Source organism: Homarus americanus, unplaced genomic scaffold, assembly GCF_018991925.1.
Source record: "Homarus americanus isolate GMGI-L3 unplaced genomic scaffold, GMGI_Hamer_2.0 scaffold32583, whole genome shotgun sequence".
In the NCBI taxonomy this organism is placed as follows: domain Eukaryota; kingdom Metazoa; phylum Arthropoda; class Malacostraca; order Decapoda; family Nephropidae; genus Homarus; species Homarus americanus.
This window is the reverse complement of record NW_024713129.1, coordinates 20,193,654-20,211,997: the sequence shown is the minus strand read 5'-3', so window position 1 is coordinate 20,211,997 and position 18,344 is coordinate 20,193,654. Positions and strand designations below refer to the sequence as shown.

Below are 18,344 nucleotides of genomic sequence, written 5' to 3'. Positions count from 1 at the left end.
CTCGGCTTTGTTACACGGTTGAAGAAATCTAAGGCATTTTCTCACGAATTCCCTCATTCTTGTGCGAGGCCTGTAGACTATGAATAAGAAAGCATAAAAAAAAAACAATCATAAAATTGATTAAAAACGAGCGGTGTTCTTTATGAAAATGGACGAAAGGATGAAAAAACAAGTCACCCTGACGAAACTTCGAGCAAGTAAATAAACTGGACATGAAAACCCTCTAGTCACGTGAAAATATAATGTATACAGGTTAATGTTCATATTTCGACCGCTATAACTCCGGGTAAAAGTTTATTAGATGTTTACATAAGAAAAAGGTGTTCCAAGCACAACAACTTAAAAAAAAACCTTGAACGTACAATAAAAAAAAATATCTCCAGTATGTTATAGAATGAGATAAGTTAAAAAGAAAGGGGTAAGGCGGTTGGATGGATAAAGCACTCGTCTTCTGTCCTAAATTTGCTGACTCGCGCTCAAAGTTTCCCCATTTCAGTCATAAGTAAATGGATACCCACGTCTAAAATTGGAGAAGCGAAGGCGGTTGAGTACAGTGCTGGCCTTAATACCTCCTTGTGTACTGAGAATAGCTAGCTTGCAGTGTGATGTATCCACACTGCCCTTACGGGATCCTCTTTCACTTTCATATCAATTTATAAACAAAACTAATGACATTCTTTACACCAGAGTGTAATGGTGAGAGAGAGAGAGAGAGAGAGAGAGAGAGAGAGAGAGAGAGATTAATTTATAATGTCCCCGGGCAGACCACAATTGTTTTTCTCTATCGACGGTGAGATCATATAATCAATTGTGAACAACTTCCGTGATAGCCCCCCCTGAGACGACTAAATCACCACCAGTCACCACACACAAGCTGCTACAGCCGATTATCCAAAAATTTGACGTATCTAATGTATATTCATTATCTCTTTTAAAACCTGTGGAAAATAAGAAAAATACACATTTCTGTGAACTGAAATCATTGTTTTTTTTTCACCGATGAAGAAAATTGATCTTTGACTTACGAGCTTTGGGTCCATATAAATGACGGTCGACAATTCTCACTGCTTAATGTGTTGCTGCCACTCGTCACGATGGTGTCCCCGTCAAGGATGCTGTAAGTACTGCAAGCATCGGGCCTGTACAAGTTGGTTTATGACTGATTTAACACACACCAAGAAGTTAGGTTTGGTTCAGCAATCTCTCGGTCGTAATTCTGGCACTGATTTTTATGACTATGTCTTTAGGATAGTTTCGTTGAGTATTTTCTTAACACTACTTTTTAGCTCAATTTTTTTCAACTATGATAATTGGAGGGGAGGGGATTTATTCCTGGAATTTCACACGAGTTCAAACAACTGAAGACGTTGAGGTGTCAAGCCGCACTTCCTCCAGGCAGATGAGTTAGCATGTGTTGGGTGTTCACATGTGCCGCTTGGTGTTGAGTGACAACGGTAGTGGATTCTGGTGATTTATAGACACAGCTTTGGTGTATGAGCTTCCTCTCACGTGAAAAACATCCTTCCATAAATACGGTGTAAATCGTTGCTACTTATTTGGATCTATCTTACAAGTTTCAGCTTAAATATGTGAGAATAATGTGTGATAAAACCACTAAGTGCTAATGGTTACTGGGTGGAAAATTACTGCAACACTTCCTATTTTTTATTTTTTTAGAATATTGGTTGTTGGTATGTTCTAACAGCTATTTTCCCTTAAAGTCCACCTGTAGTGTTTTACTATTGTTCTTCTACAGTATTTTGAGTTATTTCAAATGACTGCTAGTATTATAGCATAGCCTTAAGTACGCACCGAAAATGACCCTAATTAAGGCGGGTCCGCTCCATTTAAAATGAAAAATAACCAAATCTGTAAATGTATAATAAACATTGAGAACTTTTTCAGACTAGTGGTGATGAGTGTATGGGTTCAACACTCTACCTCACAATACCTCCCCGGTACACTGCTCATGAGTCACGCAGGTCCAGGGCGCGACACCGTCCCATTCATTGCTCAGTATCTGGTGCACAGGTGAGGCAGATCTACGGGAATTAGTATATTATTTTGTAAATTCCTTGAAAAGTAGTTTCTTTCACTATCCTATGCTCATTATATCTTCATTGTTTTATGTTCTCGTCACATTAGCTATCTGGAAGGCTGTGGTCTCACTCTCCTCTATGACGAACGTGATAACTCGAAGGACGCTGAGGAGATCCTTCGCCAGGTGGACCAGCCCATGACTGTGTTCGCTCTGGAGGACTCACCTGACGGGGGACTGGAACTGGCGAACAGAACAGAGATCCCACTCTTCAACACCTGCTCTGCCTACATTATACTGTCACAGGATGTAAGTCTACCAATGTTGTGTTTTGGTTACCTGAGATGTCTAGGTCTGTTGTGGTGTTGTGGGGGATTTTTTATTTTTTTATTTTTTTACGGGGATAAGTCCACCAGCACAGGTCACTGCCCCACATCGGGGCCTGGGGGGCGAAAATATAATAATAATAATAATAATAATAATAATAATAATAATAATAATAATAATAATAATAACAATAATAATAATAATAATAATAATAATAATAATAATAATAATAATAATTCATAGTAAATATAATTCATAATAAAAATACAAAATTAAAAATAAAATATTAAAGATAACAATTATAATAATGACCCATAAAGAAAAAATAAAGAAAAAATAGTGAGAAACAATATATGTTCTGTATGTCGTGTTGTCAAAGTAAGAGAAACAAGTGAGACCCTGCAATTGTGTGTAAATTAGGCAGAAAGTCAGATGAGCAACCTAGGACTTGGTCACAATTAGACAACACATTATGTTTCCAATATCTTCGCAGAAGGTAGTACTAAGTACTTCCCTGTTTGATAACCGCCTATTACCTACTACCTACTGGTGTTCTATGGTTGTCTGATGTCTTGTGGCGTTTCTACCCCACAGCCTGCGGACAGTAACTATATATCTCACCGTCTCTCACCCAAAGCCTGCAGGTCTCGGGTCTCTGGTGAGGTCGGAGGGTTTCCAAACTCTGTTGGACTACCTGGGTCGGTTCATCTTCGTGACGGGGTCGTTGGCTCGGTCACCTGAGATCATCCTGGACAACGAAATCATGGCCTGGCGACCTCATGCCCTGGTGGTGAGGAAGGTCATTAAGGTTGGTGCTTATATGACGCTTCTCTTTCTGACACACACAAACACGCACTACTACCCCCTGTACAACTTTGCTGTCACTCTGAATCGAGTATGACGATCATCCAGCTATGAGACAAGGATATGAGTTATTATGAATGTCACCTTCGTTGTTGAGCTCTGAGGTGACTTGAGAGGCCGATACGGGATCGCTGGGCCGTCCACAGATGTTACACGTGTGGAGGGCTACTTCTAGTGCGGGAGCTGCAGCGGCAGTGCCTTTCCGGCGCTGGTGCCTGTCTGTCTCTGTATGCAGTCGGGCTAACTCGAAAGTATTGATACCTTCTCGTGTGGTGCTCTTCCAAGCGCTTCGTTGTGTAGTGAGGGGGTCGATTTGGCATTTTGTCAGGTTTGTCTTAAGACTATCCCTATACCTTTTCAGGTTGTCCACCAGTGTTACGTTTGCAATTGGTTAGATGACTATAAAGTAGTTGCTTTGGCAGTCTATTGTCGTCCATGAGGGTAAAATGGCCAGTGCAATGCAGTTGTTCATGGATAATGGTAGCCTCGATGCTCCTACAGTTGGTGTCAGTGAGAATACTGGCATTTGTTCTCTTGTTTTCCCAGCGAACTCCGAGGATGAAACGTAGACTACGTTGGTGAAAGTTTTCAAGTGCTTTGAGGTGCCTCCTGTATGTGACCCATGTCTCGCTGCCAAACAGCAGAGTGGGGAAGACCACTACTCGATACATGTGCAATTTTGTAGGTAATTTAAGCTCCCTACAGCTGAAAACACGGGTGCAGAGTCTGCCAAAGGCTTGAGATGCACCCCATTCGGCACTCGGTTTTAGTAGTTTGTTGGTTGGTTGTTTATCAGTCCATCGTTGAGCTGCTCTCTGAAAGCATGTGCTACCGCTGGATCCAGTCACTTAGTGTTAAAGCCTTTTCTAAAGGCTTGTTACCTTCACCGTTTTGGGGCGACGTTGATGTACAGAGAGAGTTTGGCTCTGCCGAGCCAATGATCTGTGTCACAGTGGTCAGGGCCACATATGGCTCAGGTGATAAGGGCATTTCGGCAATCTCTTTTTCTGACAATAATGTAGTCAATGAGATGCCGATGTTTGGATCGTGGGTGTTGCCAAGTACCCTTGAACTTGTCGGCCTGCCAAAACAAGGTGTTGGTGATAAGTGGTTAACGCACCCTTTCTCAGGTTGGTTAGCACTCTGTCAAGGTCGGCATATAAGGCCTCCTTGGTGTCATCCTCTGCATCCAGTGTTGGAGCGCATGCACTGACGAAGATGGCATGACATGAGTGATTCAGTGGAACTCGGAGCGTCATGAGACGCTCGTTGATCCCAAACAGGCATTCAGTTAGCCTATGTAGGATGGATTGATGAATGGCAAAGCCAACTCCTTAAATGCGTTCTTAACATGATCAGGCCGCATGTATGCCGATATTTATACTAAACTCTTTACTAAGGGCGGTTCTTCTTTCAGGACACTCATTTGTGCCAGTATCCAGAAGGGTCCTGACTTTCCATGCAGCGACCATTAGAGGTTGTATAGTTTGTTTTTGCTTTGATCTGTGATTGTGATTCTGTTTTCGACTGCATAAGTATGACTTTACTGGAAGCATCTGCTTGTCCCAGTCGCCACTCGTCTGTCGCCATAGGAATTTTGGGAGTATAGGGTTTTGATGATGATGAGAAGTATGATGAGCTGTACGATGGCTGTGTGTGAGTTGATTTATGTGGTGAGGCAGGAGCACAGGTTGCAACCACACATCTTGTCTCTCCCTCATCCTGATCCAGTGGTGCAAATAGTTGCAACGACTGGGGAGAGAGAGAGAGTTGTAAAGGACTGCCGATAGCCCAGTTTGTTGGATTGCGCCTTAGTAGCCCGTCCATCGTGCATTGCTTTCATCCTCCGGTGTAGTCGTTGGGTTCCCATATTGGTCACCTCCTCTGCCTCTACCGCCGTTGGGGTCTTGTTGAAGCTCTGTAAGCATGTCTGCCTGTTGCTGGGCTCCACTGCAGATTTTTCGTTTAGGGTTTAATCCCGTAGTCTTATATCTACCAAGGCTAATCTGCAAGGCAGCAGGGCAATGGTTGGTAGGGGCCAGGACGTGTCCACATGCCAATGGGCATGTGGACACGTCCTTCCTTCTGGGGCCCACTGTTACTCCGAGATCCCCTGCTGGTCTAGCCTGGGCCCAAAAGGCACCCGGTTACCGTGTGTTGCCACGAGGAAGCACAGCAGGAATCTTGATGGTGAAGAGACTGTGTACTGGCAGGGGAAGACTTACACAAGGTTGCATCCCTGTTAACCATGAGGGCTAGCCAGCGGCGGTAGCTGATACCGAGAGGAAGCAAGCAGTGCCTGCACCTTAGCACTAACATAATGCTGCCACGCTAGACGCGTTTTACCACCGTGTGTGTGTGTGTGTGCACGCTCACACTCACTCACACACACACAGACACACACACACACACACACATGAGATATACTGTACATCTTTGTACCCACACCCTGTGAGTCACACATTCTTGTGCCAACATTTACACAGACAGGGGAAGCTGGGGGCGACTACGAGGTATGGAGTCATCATATGTTCCGAGAAGAGGATGAGGAGACGGTGTACCTGGCGGGGCGGTGGAGGCGAGGACACATGCAGCCACCCACTCAGCTCTTCCCCGATAAGCTGGACAACTTCCACGGTGGCGAGCTGCGAGCGGTGACCTTCGAGCACGCCCCGTCTATCGTGGAGGTCCCCGGAGGGTCGCAGGGCCACCATTATGACGGTAGGCTGAGACAACACACACAGTCCATCGTGGTGTTGGTGGAGATATAATGATGTGACAGATTCGTTATAATTATTTGATGGTATGTCATACTCTTCACAACGCTGCACTCTGTAGGAACCCCAATGCAGCCGCTGTAGTACCACTAAAGTCCAACCTCACATCGCTTGTATTATGGCTCACCCCTTCCATTGTGTTCGTAGCTGAGTTTTTCTGGAAGTAATTTTGTAGGATTCGCCATCATTCTTTGTTCTGGGTTTAATACAACGTGTTAAGGTAGGAAGGATTATGAGTCTCTCTCGTCTCTCTTCACCTCTAAACTTATATTCTCTTCTTGACTAATACTTTCCAACTATCCATTTGCCCTCCTTCAACTGAACACACACACACACACACACACACACACACACACACACACACACACACACACACACGCACGCGCGCGCTTTCATTGTTATTATTCATTTATTCTTACAGCTACAAAGGATATAGTTACCTATGGACCTCACCTTCCACAACAAGGGCTTCCCCAAAACTGCTGCTTCTTGGATCTCTCATCGTAACCCTTCAAGTCTTCCTTCTCCCTTGGTGTATTATCTTCTGGACATTTGGAGGAAAAATATTGTTAAGCAATAACGAAATATTTGTAGAATATATCATGCTCTTATTTCCAGATAAAGAATACATATAATTATAAGTTATCTTTATAATGCACCATTTACCATTGCAGGAATCGACATTCGGTTGCTATATATCTTGTCTGAGGCGCTCAACTTCAAGCTGAAGATCGTGAATCCTTCAGACGGAGGAAAGTGGGGATCGCCCATGGTCAATGGGTCGTGGTCGGGGCTCACTGGGGACTTGACACAGCGCCACGCCCACATGGGCGTCGCCAACCTCTTCATCCACATCCACTACCTCGAGGTAGGTACTGAACCTAATCACCTCACGGTGGCTCCTGTTGCACTTCACCTCTGTTAGTAATGGTAGAAGTCACTCACTCCTGCCCCAAGTAGACCTTCACTCGTTTTTGTTTTGTGTGTGTTGAAGAGATCATACCCATCTGTTAAGAAAAGAGGGGGCGCCACAGCCTCAGCGCCTCCTCAGTATAAAGCTCTGTGTTAGAGGATCATTAACACTGTCGATAAGAAGTAATGGTTCGGTGTCATTCATTACAAATAATTTGCTTCCATTATTTACTGTTTATCTTGGACACAAAGGCCAGTATCTAACTCAATTGTATTATTTTAATCTTTACCTCACCTGTCAACAGAGAATAAAGATGTGAATTGTAACTTTTAATACCAGAATACACTTTTGTCTTGATTTTCTTCTTCTCAAATGTCATATTTTTTATTCTTTCATCTTGACGGCGTCGATCCAGCGCCTTACCGGTAGATGTGAACGCAAACAGAGGCGGGCGGGCCAACCGAATAATGAGAAATTCAGAATATGTGTCAGAATAGTTAACGTTTGCCGATAGGTGTGTGTGTGTGTGTGTGTGTGTGTGTGTGTGTGTGTGTGTGTGTGTGTGTGTGTGTGTATACTGTATACGTAGGATGAGGTGAGGTGTGTATGGCGTGGTTATGTGTCGGCAGGTGGTGGACATGACGGTCTCTTATGACATGGAGTTCGGTTGCTTCATCACGCCCCTGCCGGAACAGTTACCCCAGTGGATGGCTCTCGTCTACCCCTTCAGCTCACAGGTGCTCACTACGGAGGATGAGTATTACCCACATTGTAGTTGTGTAGGGGAGTTTACCACGTGAGTGTAGCGTGATGCATGTTATTCTTGTGAGACTATAATACTGTACTTAGATCAACTCTTCAGAGATAAGACAACAAACTCCACGCCAAGAGCCACCAAAAGTGTGTTGCTGTTTTAGTGGAATTTTCAACACTAATTTAATCAACGCAAATTAATTATCAATTAATGGACCTAAGTTAGCAAAAACACCATGTAAACCATATTCACATTTTAGTATAAGTTGCGTTGTCAGTTAATCTAGAATAATATGTACTACTAATGAGTGATGATCGCTCAGGAGTCAAGGTCTTACGAATGTCCTCTTGTGTGTTAAGAGTAAAACAGTACTAGTGACAGAATTTCTTTGTATCCTCTTTAAATCAAAATGAATCATTATTTTGTAAAACACTATTGATTAAGCACAGACTAAGAGACAGTGTGTGTGTGTGTGGTACAGGTGTGGTGGCTGGCGCTGGTGTTCCTCGTGGTAGGGACACCGTTGCTCTACCTCACCTCCCGCCTCACTCAGTATGTTCTTCACGACGAGACACCCTGGGCCACAACCCTCGACCACAACCTTTTCTACGGCACCGGCATCTTCTTCGGTGTAGGGATGCCCCAGGTGAGGCGGTAGGCTACCTTGGCAACATTCAGACGTATAAATTCATGACTTATTCTGATTGGTCGTCACGCACACGATGTCAGTAAGGTTCCATTTGGCTAGTAGCTGTGTTGGATAGGTTAGGTTAAGATTGAATTTAGTTTAGGTTAGGTTAGGTTACTGTTATATGCTATGTTGAGATAGAGTAGTGAGTGGGTGAGTAGTGGCATCCGTGGACCAAGAGACAACCACCACAAATTTTGCCTCGTCAGTGTGAATTATGCTACTGTACTAGTTTTATTACTGCTAATGCTGATATTGACAATGATAATAGTAAATATATAATAATCATACTAATACTGATAATGATACTGATAATGATGAAAGAAGAATTACTACTACTACTACTACTACTCAGGGCGTCATTTGAGGGGGCTGGGGGGCACTCGCCCCCCAAAAAAACTGGCTTGCCCCCACCCACCGGGCTGTCTTGCTCTCCAAGGAAAATTTTAATTATATTCCTTTTTCATATAGACGAATTTGGATTTGGTGAGAACATCTCTATGGTATTTTTACCATGCACAATTAAACAAAATGATAAGTATTCATTTATTTTCATCGTTCCCATTGCCTATCATTTATAACTGAATAGTGGCAAGGAAGTAAGTCATATTGTTAGCAGCCACACGGTCCACACCGGGCAGATGCAAATTGAAAACATAAAACGTGTTGGAACGTGTTCCGTCTGCTACGGCACCACCCGGCGGCACCACGGTGGAGCAGGATTTTGCCCCCTTAAGCAAAATCTGAAATGACGTCCCTGCTACTACTACTACTACTACTAATAAATCAACTAATACTATTACTATTTCATTATTATCAATGTTATCACCAATACAATGTTGTCTTATATCACAGGTCCCTCAGAGTGACGTGACGAGGAGCTACTTCATCATGTGGGTGTGGTACGGATTACTCATCACCGTGGTCTATCGCTCCTCCCTCACCGCCTTCCTCACCATCCCTCTGTCTCAGGACCCCATCAATACCCTTCAACAGGTTAACCATTTCTTCCCAATTCTCTCAATATATCTGTCTGTCTGTCTGTTTTTTTCTCTTTGATATGAATGGCTGTAGTGTTTGTGAGGTTATGGAAAACTAATTTTTTTGTTAGTTATTGCTTGTGGATATGAGTATGTATGACAGTTTATATTATGTAAATTACGACAGTGCAGCGTGTAGTGAGTTATGTAATAAATGTCTCATCGCCGACCTCTCCCTCCTGAGTAATTAAATCTTTTTGTAATCTGTATAATTCCTGTAAGTTTAGTCACATTAGAATATACCTTTTATTCATGTGGTCAAGGCAGACTTTGAGACATTAGGCTACTATGCTTTTTTATATGAATTTGATATATAAAAGGTTTAGAATATATTTTAAGTATGTAATCCTACTTGTAGCTATCGTTGGCTAATCCGAATCTTCCTGATTATTTATTGTAGTGGTAAGCAACGAATGATTAATTGTATGAAACCTTGTAAATGCAGTGTTAAAAGTACTGTTCACTCTGGCTCTTTTTGGCGGGGGCTGCTGGTATATCAGGGAGATTGGGGCACAGTTCTGGTGGTTAGGTTAGGTTGGGGTCCATGGTTTGTATATCAGCAATAATGAGAGAGTGTTGCTGACAGCTGGTGGGATCTTCGTTACCTGCCTGGGGCGCCACCGGTCTCACCTTCAAGAAGATGCTAGAGGAGAACCCCGACCCCATGGTGCAGCAGCTGGCCCTCCGGTACCAGCCTGTGAGTGGTGCTGAGGAGGGCATCCTGCTCACCGCCCAGAGGAAGTGAGTTGTGTTGGATCCTTATCTAATTATTACACGATTTGGAATCTCGTTGGCTCTAGAGTGTGAACGAGAGGCGGGTAATGTGTTCCTGTGTTCCAGTAACTCACTCTCTGGTCCTAGTTCAGATTGTGTACTTACGTGTATGGCGGCTGCGAGTGCTACTGCCTTTAATGATAGTCTTGATAAGGACATACAGGTCAACACAGACTGTCTGATGTTTCTACATCATAGTTACTCACAATAAAAATCTGCTAGTTTTTACTGAAATATGTAGTACCCAAATACTTATTCAAAAGTACTTATAAGCACAAACACACTATGGCACAATTATATATTCACGCAAAACACATACATACACACACTAGCTCAACATAACTCCTGCAAACAACCATTGTAATACATGAACCAACCAATGTGACGAACTAGACAGTATAAAGAAGAATCTTACCCCGCGGTATATAATGAACGCTGTGGCCGCCAGGTACGCCATGATGGAGAACAGGCAGTTCCTGGAGTACATGATAGCCACCAACTACACCAACAAGTACGGCGAGGAGACCCTTCATGTGATGAGGGAGTGTTTCCTCCCCTTCAGGTCAGTATCATCTCTACCCCTCTTCATGTCTACACAACCTACAGTATCTATTCATCATATAAAAGTTATCTTTGCTGCTGTGGAGTAATAGCGAGCAGAACAGCATACTTCTTGCGGCCTGACACACGGTGATAGTCTTGATCGCTAACTCATGACCAAATACTACCTATATTTTCCATCAATTCATTATCATCAGTTATCACAGCCGTAACATAATGCACGAACTGTCATCTCCTCGGCAGGATCGGGATGGCTATGCCCAAGAAGGCGCCCTACAAGCCTAACTTTGACAAGATCGTCACCAGGGTGGTCGAGGCTGGCTTGGTGAGGCCTCTGTGTGTGTGTGTGTGTGTGTACTATAGTGATTGATGCAGAGCCGTAAATAGAAGGAGTTCGGTTAACTCGGTGACTTGTGGGCGCCATGTTGTTACTCAGCTGATGAAGAAGTTTGCGCTCGTACTGTAGAGGATAATGATGAAGATGATGATGATGTATATTCAGTAAAATTGTCATACGTGTTTACAATTGGATAAGCATGTTTATAAATTATGTAGGAGAGAGTCCAAGAAGACTTCCCACCCGGCGAGTAACAACATGGCGCCCGGTTGGCCAAAATCTCTCTAACTACGACTCTGGATTGATGAACAGTACACGTGTGTTGGTGTGAACTCCTACACACGCTGAGCCTTGCCTCGTCCCAGCAGGTGAGAAAGTGGTTCAGCGACATCCTCTTCATGAGTCGTAAGCGAGGGTCTGGTGAGGCACAGGAGAGTCGTAGTGATGCCCTCACCATCGACAACCTCCAGGTATACTGTACACCATCACCAGGGGTCCCACACTCACCTTGTCTACTGTACACCATCACCAGGGGTCCCACACTCACCTTGTCTACAGTACACCATCACCAGGGGTCCCACACTCACCTTGTCTACAGTACACCATCACCAGGGGTCCCACACTCACCTTGTCCCTGTACACCATCACTAGGGGTCCCACACTCACCTTGTTACAGTACACCATCACCAGTCCCACACTCACCTGTTCACAGTACACCATCACCAGGGGTCCCACACTCACCTTGTCTACAGTACACCATCACCAGGGGTCCCACACCACCTTGTCTACTGTACACCATCACCAGGGTCCTAACACTCACCTTGCACAGCACACCATCACCAGGGGTCCCACACCACCTTGTCTAATGTACACCATCACCAGGGTCCCACACTCACCTTGTCTACAGTACACCACGGGGGCCCCACACTGGCCTTTGCTCACTGTACACCATCACCAGGGGTCCCACACTCACCTTGTCTACTGTACACCATCACTAGGGGTCCCACACACACCTCACCAGGGGTCCCACACTCACCTTGTCTACCCACACTCACCTTGTCTACTGTACACCATCACCAGGGGTCCCACACTCACCTTGTCTACTGTACACCATCACTAGGGGTCCCACACTCACCTTGTCTACTGTACACCATCACCAGGGGTCCCACACTCACCTTGTCTACTGTACACCATCACCAGGGGTCCCACACTCACCTTGTCTACAGTACACCATCACCAGGCTTCTCACACTCACCTCGTCGATGGAAAGTCAATACTAATTCCAAAAATCCATTACAATTACAGTCTTCTCGTATCACTAACCTATAAAATTTTCGTTGTAAGATTTGATTACCACAGAGAAAGCAACATGCAGCATCATAGACAACTTACATTGCAAATATTTTAAAGTGTGTGAATTATGGCTTATTTTTCTACTCATGAAATTGGGATGGTCATGATTTTTTTTTTTAATGAATATGATTTTATTTCATTATTTTTCGTCATTGTTTAATATATTATGTAAAAATTCCTAAACATTATTGGCATATACAAATATTTTCAAGATCACACACCTAACCTAACCTAACCTAAATATTTACATCTACATGGTGTGTTTCAGGGGGCATGGCTACTACTCGGGTTAGGTTGGGTGGTGTCACTGGTTATGTTCGTCCTGGAGGTGGTACTGGGGCCTGACCGTCGGGGGTAAGAGGCGCTCACACAGGCGCTCCTAGGTCCACCCAACGTCTGCTACGTCAGGAAGGAAGACTGCCGGACAACTCGAGATGAACACAAATATAACACCGCCAGATGGACACTCCTGCACTGTACCACCAGGATTGTACAGTCAAAAGGCAGATGAGTTACAGTGAGTGGTTGAGTAGCGTGGATGGGTTACAATGAGTAGTTGAGTAGCGTGGATGAGTTACAATGAGTGGCTGAGTAGCGTGGATGAGTTACAATGAGTGGCTGAGTAGCGTGTATTAGTTACAATGAGTGGCTGAGTAGCGTGGATGAGTTACAATGAGTGGCTGGGCAGCGTGGATGAGTTAGGAGTGGCTGAAGCTTAATGATATTGTACATGTCCAGTAAAACCGTGCAGAAGCCTTTAGTCGTTTGATCTTGTCCTCGATAATGAAAGTTTCTCAGTTTATAGAAGAATCATTAACACAACAAAGTCATTTCCATTTATGTTCACTACAAAGTCAAGGTAATGAATAGAATTAGAAATGCTTGATAATATAGTATGTGGTAAAACACAATCGATACATCATCCTGTGCTTGTGTGCTTAAACTTACACTCCACGCATTCTCTTCCTCGTCTCACGTATTTTCTTGTTTGTGAATCAAAACAATACGAACAGTCTCTCTCCTGCTCACCAGTCTCACGTTACCGACCCGGGGTACACGCACAAGTATTATTTAACCTATTAACTGGGTGATATAATTGTAAATAATTATGAAGGCAAGTGAGTTGGACTGAATCAATCCTTGAGTAGTCATGGTCTAAGAAAATTTCAGTGGAGTAGCTGTAAGATTAATTCAGCCCTGACAGTAGAGGCGTGTTGGGTATTAGACTAGACGCATTTTCAGGAAAGTGGGTTGTTTGAGGCATTTTTAGTAGGAACAACTGCTGTGGCTATTTTACTTAGTTTAAGTATGTTGTATGCAAATATGTTGCTGCAAAACTGAATATTTTTTTTGTTTAGTCTCTATGATGCAGAAAAGAAAGTGGCCGCCAGCACACACAATTTTTATAGTAACGGTGTATGTAATCTATTATGTTTAGCATATTTGCAGATTTTATACAACGATTTACATCTATACTTAATAGGTGGGCTCTTTCTTATAATTTCCGGTCCCAGGTTGCAGAAGACACACATGCCATGCTTCAAGTATGCACTGAAGACAGTTTTACACACAATGAAACCAATCAGGGGAGACGGAAGCGTGACCAAAGTGAAGGAGAGTCTTTGTTGTCTACTATGCAGCAGCTCAAGGTTTTCTCACCGGAGGTTCTTCCCACTTCTCTTCATAATGTAGCCACCAAAGACCTTGCGACTGACACAATCCAGAATTCCCTCTTGAATGCCAAAGAACTTGGGAAGAAGTACCTTGAAACATTCGCCAAGGACCGACTGACAGTAGACAATGAACAAAAAACCAGCCGTTTCATTCCATAGTACTCTACCAAGAAGCAACGCCCCTACATTTGAAAATTCGTATGAAGTAGTGTGATATAATAAAGATAAGGATAAAGCAACCATTTTGAAAGTAGATAGAAGTGTCCTCCAACGCCTAATTGTTGCTTATAAAGCTGACCGCAAGTTTGATTTACAAGATGTGCTGAAGCATGAACTGCTGAATGTGCCAGTATCACTGGCAGAGATGAATGGATCCCTAAGAACAGGCACTAAATCTGTGCTGGTGACATACTCATAGCAGACACTGACTGTCCGTCAACCATTGAACTGCAAGGCTAACCCTCAAGTCTTATAATAGATGGACAGGCCTTAGTTGTGGCCCCTGCAAAACCCACAGAAGCACAAACATTTGGTGACCTGGGAAATACAGTATATTCACAAAATTAGTGTTGCAAGCTGGGTCATCGTACAAGAGAATTGATGTTGTTTTTGACCGATACAGAGAACAGCCCATCAAAGCTGGTACAAAAAAGCGCCGTGCCAAAACCACGAGACCCATTCGTCGTGTAATTAACGGATATGAAGTACCTTTCTAGTAGCTGGACGAATTTCCTTGCTTCATCTGAAAATAAAGTTGGCCTGGCAAAGTTTCTATCACAGAAGCTGATTTCAAATGCACCATCGGATAAGGAGGTAATTGTCGCTGAGAGTTTCCTGATGAAAAAAGTCCAGTCATCGAAACAATCAGCAGATGTCAGGTCTTGCTGCAGCATATGAAGAGGGTGACACAAGACTTGTGCTATATGGTATAAACAATAACTAATAACGTTGTTGTGTCTGAAAGAGATACTGATGTTATTTTGCTGTTAGTATCACATTATGGATGATGTCAGGCACAGTAAAAAAGCCCAAATATATCAACATCAAGGACCATCTTCGACCGGCTGCTCCCTGAAGCTGCTCCATCTCTCCTACCCTTCCAAACACAGACAGGATGTGACATCACAGCCTTCACAGCCTTTATATGCAATCACACAAAATCTTCTGCTTGGAAGTTGTTTCTAAAATATCACCATCTTCTTGCTGGCTTAGGTGAGGGAGAACTTACAGAACAAAACATCAAATCAACTGAGAATTTTATGTAGATTATACAACTTGGATAATGTCGACTCTGTATATAAGGCTCGTTTCGTCATGTTCTCTAAAGTTTGCAAACCGGAGGCTATGCCACCCACAAGCAATGCGTTATAATTCATATCAAGCGAGTTCGCTTCCAGAGCATGATCTGGAAGTGAGCTAACCGGATCTGCCTACACCAGAGATGATGGGATGGAAACTTCAAGGAGATAAGCAAGAGCCCATTCTAATGACACTACCAGCAATTCCAGAAGCCTGTCAAGAAGGTATCTGCTTGTTCATGTCGCACTGGATGCAAAAATTACCGTTGTAAATGTCGGAAGAGCAAACTATTCTGCACAACAGTTTGTGGATGTAACAGATATACCATTCCCAATGACTGTGTTAATGTTAATCCAACATAAGTTTCTATATGAATAACTGAGGATCAGAGAGATGAAGCATGTATCCCGAATGAAACTGTACATTACATCCAAATTTGCTTCGTTTAAAATACCATGTGTTCCTGTCTTCACTTTTGGATAAAATTTTACTATATACCTGTAAAAATATCTTTGTTAGTTATAAAATATATGTAATTTATGAAAACATCTAAATGCCATGTTTTGTTTCACAAATTTGTATATAAGAACATAAGAATGGAGGAAACTGCAGCGGGCCTGTTGACCCATACTGGGCAGTCCCATTTACACCCAACTCCTATCGCTCATATATCCATCCAACCTATGTTTGAAACTATCCAGCGTATTCGAGTTAATGGTGATGTTCGGTAACTTGTTCCATTCACCCACTACTTTATTTCCAAACCAATGTTTACCTATTTTGCTCCTAATTCTAATTTTTTATCATTTAAAACCATTGTTACGAGTTCGCTCCTGGTTGGATAGTTTGAGTACCTTTGTAATGTCCCCTTTGTTTGGTCCTGACTTCCATTTATACACCTCGATAATATCGCCCCTCACTCTACGTCTCTCGAGGGAGTGCAAATTAAGATGCTTTAAGGTGTAGAAGCTGTCGCCAACATAACAACCACACCCTGAGTTAATGAGTTGCATGACCCAGTGTCAAGGAATAATCCAAAAAAACCGGACATAACGTTAACTGCACTGGCTAACCATTATCCCGGAATACGATCCGCAAATCGATTAACATCCAGGTCCCCAAATACTGCTGGGTAGACAGAGGCAAATGGCCAAAAGAAACTTGCCCATAGTATGTATGTATGTATGTGCGTGTGTGCGCGCGGGCGTGTGTGTGTATGTGTGTGTTGAAGAAGGTTAACTATGGTCGTGTCGAGGTTAGAGATGAAAGTGGTTGTGATGGAGGGTGATGGTAGTAGAAGTGAGGGAGGAAGGGTGGGGGGGTAGAGAGGAGCAGGACGGAGTAAACGTGGAGTAAGCACTGGCTGGTGGAGGATACAGTGATGGAGGACACACTACTGGAGTGGCGCAGGAGTACGTGGAGTTGTAGCGTAAGTAGAGGGAGTGGAATGAACACCACATCTTAGGGAAGCAAAGTCGTAAAGTACACAGTGGGTGGTGATGCACAAAGTAGGTGGTGATGTACACAGTAGGTGGTGATGTACACAGTAAATGGTGTTGTACAAAGATGAAGCACACGGTGGGTGGTGAAGCAAGCAGAAATAAGTGAAGTACATCAAAGAAGGTGAAGCAAACAGTATGTGGTGATGAACACAGAGATGAAGAACACAGTGGGTGTATCTTAGAGAGCTTAATTGTTGTTGGACTAGTCTATTATTAGCCTTATTGCTCTCTTAAGGACCTTGGTTGTTGAAGCACATACACTGGGGTGGCACATACTGTGTGAGCAAGCAACTACTGAGGTGATGACACATACTGGGGCTGAGGTGCTGAGGGTGGTGAAGCACATACTGAGGGTGCGAAGCAACTGACTGAGGGTGATGAAGCACATACTGAGGGTGGTGAAGCACATACTGAGGGTGCGAAGCAACTACTGAGGGTGATGAAGCACATACTGAGGGTGGTGAAGCACATACTGAGGGTGCAAAGCACCTACTGAGGGTGGTGAAGCACATACTGAGGATGATGAAGCACATACTGAGGGTGGTGAAGCACATACTGAGGGTGGTGAAGCACATACTGAGGGTGCAGAAACAACTACTGAGGGTGATGAAGCACATACTGAGGTGGTGAAGCATACTGAGGGTGCAAAGCACCTACTGAGGTGGTGAAAGCACATACTGAGGATGATGAAGCACATACTGAGGTGGTGAAGCACATACTGAGGTGTTGAAGCACATACTGAGTGATGATAGACACACTTAATGGTGAAGAACACAAAGTTTATAACAAGTTAGATCTCTTAAATACTTAGCTTACCACATAAATACATTACGTGGTCCTATGATTCCCTTACGGACTTATGGAAATGATAGCATCACTCCTCATTATCTAAGACATTAATTTACTATGTATTATTATCGTGGGTGTGAACCGGTCTCTAAATTATGAAATATTTCTACATCTATTTCATGTTTTCCCCACCGAATTTATGATAGATATTATTCAGCTTTCACCTCGTGGTTAAGTATCAAACTCTTTATCTGTCAGAATAACAGCTAGTATATTTCTAGATGAAAATAAGATAACAAAAAAAAAAGTCTCGGAGTGACGTTTGTAGTCTGGGCTCAAAAAGTGGGTTAAACCTCACATACCCTCCGCCGTTTAGCAGCCATCACCGGACTGGACGACATTAAACGTACCTTAATTAAAAAATCCAGCCCCTGATCACATTACTGTGCCGTGTGAAGAGAGTACGCGCTATTAACATTCCTAGACTAGTTCAGTGGGGCTACAGGCGCCTCCTGCACCCAGCCTCTTCATCTGACGAAGAGTAGCGGTCGGTCTCTTGGTTACGGTCGTCCTGTCTCCTTGGTTTTCTGAAAGTAGGTCCGTGAGTCGACGTGTTCCTTCTGTATCGACGACTTCAAGGTGTAATACGTAACTA

At 43.5% G+C, this 18,344-nt stretch overlaps 1 protein-coding gene across 1 annotated transcript; it reads left to right on the top strand.

The window, feature by feature from the left end:
* Positions 1–824: 824 nt before the first annotated feature.
* LOC121869064 (glutamate receptor ionotropic, kainate 4-like) lies at positions 825–13,176 on the top strand. Its single transcript, XM_042370186.1, has 14 exons — positions 825–1,117; positions 1,906–2,031; positions 2,146–2,347; positions 3,003–3,173; positions 5,716–5,950; positions 6,681–6,874; positions 7,549–7,656; positions 8,155–8,319; positions 9,217–9,357; positions 9,988–10,142; positions 10,624–10,737; positions 10,980–11,061; positions 11,442–11,543; positions 12,695–13,176. Exons 1-14 carry the CDS (start codon positions 1,095–1,097, stop codon positions 12,782–12,784), a joined length of 1,908 nt encoding a protein of 635 aa, XP_042226120.1. The 5' UTR covers positions 825–1,094; the 3' UTR covers positions 12,785–13,176.
* Positions 13,177–18,344: the final 5,168 nt, after the last annotated feature.

What these genes read in the sequence shown, in the direction of transcription:
- LOC121869064 (XM_042370186.1), top strand. Translation starts at nt 1,095, where the DNA reads ATGGTGTCCCCGTCAAGGATGCT. An exon ending in ACATTATACTGTCACAGGAT is followed by an intron (nt 2,348 to 3,002) that starts GTAAGTCTACCA and finishes TCTCACCCAAAG; the next exon opens with CCTGCAGGTCTCGGGTCTCT. An exon ending in CCATCAATACCCTTCAACAG is followed by an intron (nt 9,358 to 9,987) that starts GTTAACCATTTC and finishes TGTTGCTGACAG; the next exon opens with CTGGTGGGATCTTCGTTACC.